Source organism: Mytilus californianus, unplaced genomic scaffold (genome assembly GCF_021869535.1).
Source record: "Mytilus californianus isolate M0D057914Y unplaced genomic scaffold, xbMytCali1.0.p SCAF_6, whole genome shotgun sequence".
Taxonomy (NCBI): Eukaryota; Metazoa; Mollusca; class Bivalvia; order Mytilida; family Mytilidae; genus Mytilus; species Mytilus californianus.
In genome coordinates, this window is record NW_026262712.1 from 11,212,625 (window position 1) to 11,224,618 (window position 11,994).

At 31.8% G+C, this 11,994-nt stretch overlaps 3 protein-coding genes across 3 annotated transcripts; 1 reads left to right on the forward strand and 2 right to left on the reverse strand.

Annotated features, from left to right (window-relative positions):
• The first annotated feature begins 544 nt into the window (after positions 1 to 544).
• On the forward strand, positions 545 to 2,567 carry LOC127705777 (uncharacterized). Its single transcript, XM_052210133.1, has 3 exons — positions 545 to 994; positions 1,355 to 1,576; positions 2,407 to 2,567. Exons 1-3 carry the CDS (start codon positions 681 to 683, stop codon positions 2,555 to 2,557), a joined length of 687 nt encoding a protein of 228 aa, XP_052066093.1. The 5' UTR covers positions 545 to 680; the 3' UTR covers positions 2,558 to 2,567.
• Positions 2,568 to 2,595: 28 nt separating this feature from the next.
• Positions 2,596 to 4,450, reverse strand: LOC127705518 (uncharacterized). Its single transcript, XM_052209846.1, has 4 exons — positions 4,385 to 4,450; positions 3,633 to 3,796; positions 3,271 to 3,419; positions 2,596 to 2,851 (listed from the first exon to the last, which is right to left on the reverse strand). The coding sequence occupies exons 1-4, from the start codon at positions 4,448 to 4,450 to the stop codon at positions 2,676 to 2,678; spliced, it is 555 nt and encodes a 184-aa protein (XP_052065806.1). The 3' UTR covers positions 2,596 to 2,675.
• LOC127705775 (uncharacterized) lies at positions 3,660 to 11,697 on the reverse strand. The gene is made up of 8 exons (XM_052210130.1): positions 10,979 to 11,697; positions 7,768 to 8,088; positions 7,354 to 7,465; positions 6,664 to 6,904; positions 5,473 to 6,001; positions 4,760 to 4,946; positions 4,276 to 4,533; positions 3,660 to 3,804 (listed from the first exon to the last, which is right to left on the reverse strand). Exons 1-7 carry the CDS (start codon positions 11,348 to 11,350, stop codon positions 4,529 to 4,531), a joined length of 1,767 nt encoding a protein of 588 aa, XP_052066090.1. The 5' UTR covers positions 11,351 to 11,697; the 3' UTR covers positions 3,660 to 3,804; positions 4,276 to 4,528.
• Positions 11,698 to 11,994: the final 297 nt, after the last annotated feature.

Below are 11,994 nucleotides of genomic sequence, written 5' to 3' on the forward strand. Positions count from 1 at the left end.
TGGTAACAGAATCAGTCCAAACCAGGCACATTTTAGTTCAATGTCTTATTTTAGAGGACAAATCGGTATGTTAAAGGAAGTGGTACCACATAGAACTTCCACTTCATAAACGTTTTACTAAGTAAACACCAATTGCCAATAATAAGTCATAGCTTTGTTCTTTTGTGCCACTCTTAATGTCATAGCTGCTTCAAACATGAACGTTAATACTTTTCTAATGGTAAATGAAATTAGTCGTCCTTACCGTTATGTTGTTGAGTATATTTTGAAATATTTTGAAATAATCAGAACAGACCTGCTACTTTAGAGATTCCATTGAAAACATGTTTGTTCTTTTCGGTTCCTTGAGCACATGTTCGAAATTGTTTTACCCTCTGATTTTTTGTTTGAAATTTGTAAATAGAAATATCTTTTCATTTTCCTCAATACAATTTAAAATCGCTACCTATAGCAATGTTTAAACGAATTTATGACAAATTTGACATATCTTATATCCATTTCAAATTCATTGGCTAAAGTTTGGTTGCCAATATGTCTTTTTAAAGAGGTACTAAAACGCTATTATCATGTTTGTCTTATTCTAAAGTTCGTAATTAACGTTTAAGAATGCAAAAAACCCGATTCAATTTGGTCTACTAATAACGGAGAAAATAGCGTGTGAAGGTCGACTATTTTTACCTATGGAAAATCCAATCAACGCTACTTCCGGAAACACACTGAAAAGGAGATTTACCGGAAGTGACGTATACAGAGTAACTCCCGAGATTTGTTTCATTTTGATCAGTACAAACGTAAACATGGATGAAAACAACTCTGAATTATCGCTATCCTTCCAAAGCTCTTCATTTGAAAGCATTCAAGATGGTGATCGAGCAGAAGATATTCAACCTTATCAGTTTGAGCCAGAACTTTCAGAGAGAAGTAGCGAAGATGATGAAGATCTTGCGCAAAATGGGGACGTCGATATGGAACCCAGATTGGGAAATACAAACTGGTATGTAAAATTGTTTGATATTAAATGGTTTTAAATTGCTGCAGACAGGAAAATACATTTGATTAAATAGCAAACCCATTTGAACAACAAATTCACAAATAATTAAGCCATTCATGTTCTACTATTGCTATTATGAAATTTTACTTTTTTCCAGCATTTAACTGAAAAGACAGATCTATATGTACATGTATCTGATACAAAGGCTAATTATTTCCACATTTATGTCAACATCATATATACCAAATATTTTTTGCATTTTTAGTGCGACATTGTGCTGTAGTTGTATTATAGGTGTTTTTAATGTAATACATTGTGCTACATTTATTTTCTTAGATTTTAAAATGTAATTTTACTTTGCAGGTGTGACTGTGGACATTGTGAATCCATGCCAACAGCAAATCAATGCATTTGCTGTCAAGAACTAAACAGAATGACAGACAAAATGGAGGAACTACCTTCACCTACACTATGCATCACAGAGCATCCTGGATTTGAGCCGGTGTGTCTGAACCAGTATGTACTGGAAACAGCATATTACCAGTACAGACAACAGTATGGAGAGATTCAAGTGACAACTGAAAAGTGACTTTATAATTTAATAAATAGTAATTTTATTTTCATTACTATATAAATAACGCTTCATCACATACATGTATATATACATAATAACATAATCATGATAATAGACATAGACAAAATATAGATGCATAAGCAATCCAACATCAAATAATTTACAGAGACCTCATTTTGTTTAACAGCCAGTAAATAAGGTGATTTTTTATTAATATTATTAGTTACATGGTGTTAGTGACCTAATACGATATATATGAGGTCAGTAAATTCAATATGGGGTGAGAGCAAAGCTCGAATCCACATATGGAATTTGCTGACCCCATATACATCGTATTAGGTCACTAGCACACCGTGTAACAAATTTATCTTACCGACTATCTTCACATGTGGTATTTAGACTAGCGGCCTATCAAAGTGATTAAGTCTTCAATACTTAGTATTTAGAACCTACTTCCATTTGTCTACACAAAAACAAATGCCAACAATAACAACTTGTTACCTTTAAATGTGTTTTATGAATTTATTTCAATCGTTTATCATCAATTTCTTCATCTGTTGAAACCTTTCAGATTTTTCCTCAACACCGTGTTGTTTTTATAAAGGGATGTAACACCACTACTAACTGTGTATTGAAATAAGCCCCGCCTACTAACCTAATATGAAATATACACCATGCGAATGCTTTAAACCAATCATATTCCTAGAAATGTATAGGAGGTAAGATAATAATACATACAGTGCAAATGCACATGTTAATAGTTGTCTTTGACTGAAGCCAAAACAAGATACATTTCCCCAAAACTGATTGATATAATATAAATGTTTTATTTTTTTTTTAGGAGAAATCGTTATACAGCCTATCGTCAGTTGGCAAGATGGGGTTGGGGATATCTTGGAAAGTCTGTACGTGTTAGACTCCCAGCATGTGCTACCATTGCAATAAGAAACAAGTTCCAGTCAAACCAGTACAAAGGTTTTGAAGAAGCATAAATTGACTTTTTACAAACATTAATATATATGTACAAATATTCCAAGCATTCAATATTTATTATACAAATTAAATGTCATGTTTACAAAAATAGCACTTGTTCTTTATTAGATGTTCAATCTACATTTCTGGCTTCCTAAATCGAGATTGCATTTCTAGTATAGCATCTGTTTTTAGTGGATGTATGTACTCAGCACAGAGTGGTCTTGGTGCTTGCATTGGTACTTTTGGCGATTGTCGCATATTTGTTCCTTCAACGATTTTTCCTACAGATTTCATCAGTGTGTTGATGTATCCTGAAAGATAATTATATTATTATAACCTTCACTAAACAAAGTGATCAAAATTGGAAAATATCACAAGGAGCTATTTCATATCATTTAAAAAATAAATAAAGAGCTACAATGCATTAAAAGTGCCTGGGTTATATAATAACCATATTACTGAATTATGAATAAAAGGAGATGAGTACTGTGTGCGTCAACAAGACAGCAAACAAATGACACAAAATAATAAATAGACAAAAGGGTGTATTATTACAAAAGTCAAGGTCTTACTCATCTATTTATTTACAAAGATTACTCTGTTGAATGTTCATGTTGGGTTGCTGTTCCATATATACCTTTTATCTCATTGCGATTACCTGTAAGATGTTGCTGATACATATTCTTATTGGACTAAAATTTTTTAGAGTTAGAAAAAAATGGAAACTTACGGAATGATTGATTGATTTTTTTTTCTCTTGTTATGTAACCTCCACTTTTATACTTCGGAAACAGAATGTTATATCTCGCCAAACCATCTTCTGTCATTGCTTGTGGTCTGCCAGAGTTCTCATTGAAATGAAGTGCAGCAAGAAGCAGTCTGCAATGAAGGAATGAATAAATCATTTGTCATTAGAAGTGACAGGAAGAGACCAGACCTTTCACGTATCTCTGCATTAATAGTTTTGATGATTGAAATGGATTTCTTTAAGAAATTGACATTATGAACTGTTTCTCGTTGACTTTAAAATGTGATTACCTATTGCCATTTTAACAACATTAAAATATTGAATATAATTTACAATAATTTTACCTGCAGTTCATTCCATGGAACGAGAAACCAATGATCTTAGGGGCAAAGTGGTTGATTGTTGAGTGGAAAGCCTCAACATCAGAAGTCTGGTGTATTGGTGACAGCTTTCTTACAGATGTTTTGAGTCTGGTAGCTGTCAAAAGCTCTTCCAGCTTTACACAAGCCTAACTTCCTGAAATAAAAATCAATCTTTTACATATTTATGACTTTTTATGCCCCCATCTTGGTATTTGGCCATATAGTCTCCCTGGTGAATATGCATTTTTTTTCCACTGAATAATATCATTTGGACATAGAAATTTAAATGAAAATGTTACTTAATGCTTTATAATTCCTGATGATTGGGTGCTGATTGAGGTACATTACTGTAAGAAGATGACTTGGCTTATGTAACATTGCATGTGATTTCCTGTCAAAGCGTCGTCTTGTTTCTTATATTTGATATAAAAAAAAGAAATGTTGTTGCTGCGGCCTAAAATATATTCAAAATTCGTTTAAACTAAGGCATCTTTAAACTTTTTTTTTGTGGCCTTGATTTTTCCCTCATTAACATATACCTTGTAGGAACTTTAAATGGCCTTTTTACCAAAAGCCTGAATTTTATGATATAACAAGACTAACAAATAGTGTAATAATATCATACCTGGTTTTAACCATTTCTTTTTCCTGTCTCTTCCCACTAATCTTCGATGTTTACAGCTTGGAAATGTGTCAGAGTGGCCTGTATGGATGTTCTGTACATGGTTAGCCACCGACAACCATTTGGACACCATTTCTTCTCCATCACCAGCTGGTGTTGAAGCTGCTACCCAGTACATGTGGTTTGTGATGCTTTTGATCCACTCTCCAACTTTTGCACAGTCCGTCTCCTTACTGAGTTTAACCATTTTTTTCTTTTAACCTGTTAAAAACAAGATTAATACAAAAATGAAAACTTTTTTACAACTACATCTTAAGGAGAAAAAAAAAACAAAACAAATCATGTGATTTAAGGATAATTTCTGCAAATTATCCATGGGTAAGTTAAGCAATTTATTCCAAGAGGTATGTTAATTCATAATAAAATATCGTTTAATATTAAATTAAAACTAAGATCTTTCAGATCGATCAACAAATTTTAAACAAACCTTTTGCCACATGCCAGACGTCGAAGTAGTGTTTGATGTGTGGTTCCTTCTCTCTAACGTACTTCACAATTTGAAGATGCTGATCGGTGACAAGCGTCTTGACAGACAAGTTGTTGTCACCTATCCATTTCAAGGCACGTATCAGACCTTCTTTTTCCATGGCATTGCTGGACTTGACCTCATTACTCTGGAAAAGAAAGCAACATTTATAGGCATCCCACTGAAGATTTTGTATTAAGATAAGAATTAGGCAATAAATATCATGGTCTTTTATGGCATAAAATTGCAACTCCTCAGCAGGATACCAGTTGTTCAGTCTTTTGCATAACAAAGTAGAACTTTAATGTATAAACATTCATCATTTTACATTTGCAACATTGTTTGTTATTTCTTACGTATTTTCAACTTTTATTTTTGACTATACAATCTGTTTGAAGTTATTGCAAACAGTTCTCAGTTTACCTTATTCTTCAGAAAATATTTGTTGAAGGCAAACTAGTTATAAATACCAATATCCATTTTTTGTGTATCTGTGGTTTGTTTCCCTTTTTTTTTGTCATTATAAATACAGTAACTATATTGTCATTGAAGAAACCCTAGGTTTTTATAGATTCTGATGAAAACTAGCAATTTCTGAAAGTTTTATGAAATGATTCAATACTGCATAATCAATAATTTGTTACATTCAATTATATGTGTTATGTGTTTCATACCTGAACCAGTTGAACATCAATAACAACACCTTGGTTCAAGTCTACAATTGAATAAGACCCATACTTTGCAGAATGGCCTGGAGTATCAGCCCTACCATCACCACCAACGACCAGGGACTCCCTACCGTCTCTGTATCTTTCTACATGTTGCATTTGCTGGTGCTTCCAAAATCGTACTACGGCTGGGTACAGGAAATGTCTCTGATGGTTGAAGAAGGTCTGATTTGAAATTGTTGCAATGTTCATGAAGTTCATAAAGCGCAAAACTTTGGTCGGTAAGGCACCAGAAAATAAAATTGCACTGGAGACTGCCAAGTTACCGGTTGGAACTGATCCAATAAATGACTGACTATGCCATACGTAACTGTCACTACAAAGTTCACATTTGACTTCAACTTTTATAAGAGTCCCCACTATTTGAGAAATAGTAGCAATAGCACAACCACAACATTTACGGCATATCTTAAACAAGTCCATAAGCTGGTCTTCACTAACAATATATTTCTTTTCTTGTAGACCTGTTTCTAATCTGTTAAAGTAAAATGAAAAGCATGATAAACTTTATTTGTTGAAACCGATTAATTGAAAAAAAAATATATATGCAATTCATTTTCTACTACATGTAAGGGACTTTTACTCCTTTAAAACTAAAAGCATGATTCTAAATTTACTTTTTGACAAAATACTGACAAATTACCAGAAGTGTCCAATTTTGTCAGTATTTTGTCAAAAAGTTTAGTTTTAAAGGAGTAAAACTAAAAGCATGATTCTAAATTTACTTTTTGACAAAATACTGACAAAATTGGACACTTCTGGTAATTTGTTTACATTCCCATAACATATGATAGCAATTGTCTATACCTACATCAAAATAGTTTATTTCGGTACTACAATGTATAGCTTTTTCCACCAACAAAGCTAACAATCACGATAGAGTACAAGTATATTGGAATACTGAGTAACTTTTCTTTACAAAAAATTCTCAATTATTTGTTCTTGCAGTGTTGAGTGGTTAAACTGCTTTTACAACTGACATTCAACTTCCACTTTTTATGATTCAAAAACAAACCCATATAAACTGATTAGCTCACAATTTGTGCACGTGGTATTCATTCAATTTGTCCACTGTATTATTATATTTTCCCGATTCATTTTTTTCCTTTATAATGTTAACCTAATAAAGCAACTTACTCATTATGAGAATCATCACTACCACCACTGTCCGAAGAATCACTAAGGGATGGTTCATATGGAAGATCTTCGGGATCATCAGAAATAACTGGATCATCAGGTGTTATGTGTTCAATGTCATTAGCATGTTGTTGGACTCTTTCTGTTGTATTGTCTGCAGGCTGTGGCTGATGTGGTGTTGGTATGAGATCACACTGAATAGCCATACTACGATATCTTGGTTGAAAGTCAGCTTTAGTACCTAAGTAGACAAAAATGAAATAGTAACTTTCAGATACACTTCATAAAAAGTATGCACTAGCTGTCAGCTACTTGAAATTGCAAAAGATAAATTGTTGGTGTTTAACACCAATTTTAGCAATATTGGCTATATTGTGGTAGTAAGCCAGTTTTTGTTAGAGAAAGAAGATGGAAGTTCCCCCAGAGAGAAAAATTGACCTCTGCAAACCTACTTGATTAAAATTTCATATTTTATATTTTCCAATACAAAAACATGTTCCAAAATATAATCATGATAATGCAGAACTTCAGCTTCTAAATTTTTATACGAAAAGTTTACAAGAACTTTTAGAAAAAAAGTGTTATATTCATGTCATGACAGTACTAAGTCAATTAATGCAGGGACTAATACTAGAAATTAGTCAGCAAAATAAACCAATAAAAACTCATGGTATTTATGGAATAACTCACATTTTTCTTTAGTTTTCGGATGAACTTGAATTCTGGCAGATCTGAACCTCCTTTGAGTTGAAACTGTTGCTGTCTGACTGTCTGCTGTTTTCTGCGAGTTAGTTACATTTACCTATAATAACAGAAATGTAATTTTAAATCATAAATCCCAAAATAGGACAAAGTAACAAAGTCTACAAGGTAAAATGATCAAATATACATATTTATATGTGCAAATAAAAATATCACAACATAGATTTCCTTATTTTTTGAATGAATAATTTGTAAAAATCTAATGGAAGACAATTGCTCATTGTTGAAGGCTGTATGGTAAACTATAGTTGTTAACTTCCATGTCATTTGGTTTCTCGTGGAATCATACCACATTTTCTTATTTTCTATCATCATGAATTTAACCAGTTATGAAAATTATACCTTTTCAATTTCTTTTGAATGAGTGGTTTCCTGACTATCACTGTTGCAACCTTTACTAGCATTAATAGAATGTATAGGTTTATCTGGCTCAGGGCTGACAGGAGATAGCACAGAGTTATAACATACAGGTGTGTCTTGCTCAGGGCTGACTAGAGATGGTACAGATTTATTGCATACATGTACAGGTGACTCTTGGTCTGCAGAGGGTTCTAGGGATGGGTTAGCATTCTCATCATCAATGAGCATGGGAACTGTTGGAATTAATTCTGGCGGGTTCTTAGTTTCTTCATTGGGTGGATTATACAACAGTTCCTGTAGTATCTGAAAAAGAAAAGTATTTTGGTGAATGCTTGTTTATACTAAGTCTCACAAAGCAATCTCTTACATGTATTGCATAGTTTGATTTAAAATGTTATTCACTGTGAAGGAGCATGGACATTATAATAATAATGTTATTATTTCTTTTTATAAAATTTATTTATCCACATAATTGTTTTTCATTTCAGTTAGATCATTAAGACTATATTAGGTTACCCCTCCTCCCCTTTTAACTCTGCTTTTCACGAAAAAAAACAACATAAAATAATACTACTGAATTTATGTCATGCCTTCATACAATGACATAACTGATTTAGATTGATTAATTATAATATGTAATAAAAAAGATCATCTGATAGAAAAAAATAAAAAAGTAGACCATTTATTACAAAAATGCCAACTCCCAAAAAGAAACTGGAAAATGCATGGGAAGTATGACATTTGGTGAAATTAGTTACTTTTAGATACTATGATGTTAAAAAAAAGATAAAGATATAGGTTTCGGAGTATATAGTATTTTATATTTTTTTTTGTAAATTTATATAACTAGTACATTTGGGTTCATGAGTTTTGCCTGTGATAAAATCTAATAAACTAAAATGTTTAAATTCACAGCACCTTTCTAATGATGTTTATTAAACTCACAGAGTTTACAAATGTATTTAACAACAGGTGGTATAGGCATGGTCCAGTTGTTAATTACCTGATTGGAGGGATTACAACTACTGATTACTCAACTGTTTGATCTTTATGACTTTACAGTATAACAGGATGCTATTTACTATATATAGGTGTTAAAATCTAACTGTTTTAATTAACAAGATCAAAAGGTGATACAGATTTACAGTCTTAGTTTGAATAGAAAAAATGGCAACTAGATATTATTAACTTTCCCTAAACATTTCCCCCTTTATATTTCTGTTTTTTTTTTATTTTTTATTTCAATTTTCTGAAATAATAAATAAATAATGTTTCAATTTTACCTAGGACCAACAAATTTTACTGATTTCTATTGGACTGAGTAATTTTATTATTATTTAATTAATGGCTGCTGACAAGCATCTTTACTAATAAATATGAGTTACCCTCTTTATAATTGTATTAATTATGTGTGTCGAAGGTTTTGATTACAAATTAAAGTAATGCAAAAATATGGATTATGTTACCCCATTTTTCTCTTGAAATCTTGGATCCACACCAGAGGCTGAAAATAAGTTTAGGTCAATTCAGGCTGTTACACACATATATATATCTCAGTAGCATGAGTTCGAATCCCGGCGAGGGAAAAATAAAAAAATTGTGAAAGCAAATTTACAGATCTAACATGGTTGGGCTGATGTTTAGATGAATTATATATACATGTATATATATATATATATATATGCACAAATGCACAAAGAAGCTTTTGAAAATAGGAATTTGTTCCATTTTGCTCATTTCTATGCTTAGATATTCTCTATTCTTTATATACATGTATATGTTTCCCATTATTCTCTATTATTATATATGTTTCTATTAATCCTCTATTCTTTTTATATACATTTCTCTATTTATTCTCCATTCTTTATACATGTTTCATTATTCTTTATTCTTTATATATGTTTCTATCTATTCTTTGTTCTGTATATATACATGTATATATGTTTCCCATTATTCTCTATTCTTTATATATATGTTTCCCATTATTCTCTATTCTTTATATATATATATGTTTCCCATTATTCTCTATTCTTTATATATATGTTTTCCCTCATTCTCTATTCTTTATATTTTTTGCCTATTTTTCTCTATTTTATTATAATTGTTTGTCCTTTAAAATACACTTTTTGCCCATTATTCTCTATACTGTATATTCTTATAACCCACCCAGATCCTCATACAATGACAAAATTTATAACAAACAGAAGTGTAAATCCTATACTTTCATGCAGTGTGACAATTAAACCATACAGCATAGTTACCATAGTAAAGAATCTATAATATATTCTTAGTTAGGCCAGATCACAAAATTAATTTGAAAGTGCATTTTTTATTAATGCAAATAAAGAAAATTGACCTTCACATCCTAAGTGAAATTTTTACGGAGTGGTGTACTTCGTTTGGGACAAATTATATTTAAATTATAGATTACTTCATCAGTTCTAACTCAAAATATAGAAATTTTATGCTGAGGGGGTTACAATCAGTATGACGGTTTCACATTTATACTACATTGTAATTTTGTAACTTTTTCAACTGTTAAAAGTGTTATTTCATCTCCCTATACATGTATGCTAGTATTACTTGCTTGATTTTAACCATAATGAAATAAATTTGGAGGGTGTATGAAAAATATTGGCATGTAATCTGGAAATATTAGTATAATATATATAATAGAGATGTAATATATACACTGTCCACTGTGGACTTTACTATGTCATTAAATTCTACATATAGAATGTTATAAATCTAAATATAAACACTAGAAATTATTTTGAAAGATATCTCATATATTACATGTGTATGTATAAAGTTACTTAGAAGTGGTGACAACGCAAACGGTGCATAAAAAAAATTGACAAGAGCAGAATGGGAAATGCAAACCATGCGTATCATACATTTTTGCCCTGGCTATAAACCTAAATAAAAAATCAAAGCAAAAGACTTTTTGCCAACAAAAATTTTCAAGCTCCCATGTCAAGTACATGTACATGTACATACTAGCCCAAATAATTATGACGTCTTGAAAGACTATTATATTTTTTTCAATGACGCCTTACATCGACGCAGGAAGGCGTCAAAGCAAAAATTTAAAATAGCCTTCCAAGACGTCATAATTATTTGGACTAATGTACATACGTTCATATACATACAAGAAAAGAACAAAAATTGTGAAAAAGTTCTTTAATCTTACCTTGACCCTTTCTCTTTTCTGTAGAGCTGCAGATGTTCTTAGTTTCTTCTTAGGTTCAGCAATAAATCCCTCATTGAGCACGTCTGCAGGTCTTTTGGGGTAAATACTTGGCACTGAATTTGGCAAAAGTCTCTTGCTTGTGGATAAACCAAATAACTCCTTGAATTTGATTCGGTCAAATTCGTAACAGTCGTCTGAGAAGTGAGCACTACATATAGCAGAGTTTTTAGATGGCTCAGAAAAATCAACACGAGTCAGTTTTACAAAACGTATCCACAAGACACGTTGTCGTTCTACTTTAGGAAACAGGTGTACGGAATGTCCAGTTTTGGTGGAATTACTGCACCCTGCAACTGCACAACGCTTTCCCATGGTTAATTATGGGAATATAACAAATCAATAAACGTCAATAAATATTCTAAATTCAATGTCAGTTGATAATTGTCACCTTTCGATAGTACTTTCACTTTGCGAACTGACCTGTTTACATATCTGTCTCTAATGTATATGACCCACTATGCGTCACTTCCGTTGGATATAAGTAGTGAGTTGTAGTGGCGTGTTTTACTAAATCGTTCAGGTGTTCAAATGACAAACTGACGGTAATTTGCAAATATCTCGATAATTACAAAACGGAATTTTATCGGGTTTTTTGCATTCTTAAACGTTAAATACGAACTTTAGAATAAGACAAACATGATTTTAGCGTTTTAGTACCTCTTTAACAACCTTGCCTTTTTGTAATTGACATAATCGGTATAATTTTTCAAATCAACCAGAGGAGACATTTACAATCTTTATGACCATGCATCATTATTTCACGTCCTTGTCATTCAATTAAATGTTTGATTTAAATACAAACCTGTAGCACATCTGTCCTAAAACTGCGCAACCAAACTCTATTGTTTCAGGTCTCATGGCACCAAAACCAAATTCAGTCAACTGACATAAAATTAAGACAAAATGTAAGAAAGATCCTCAAAAGTAGTACGATATTCTAATGTCGTTTATTACTC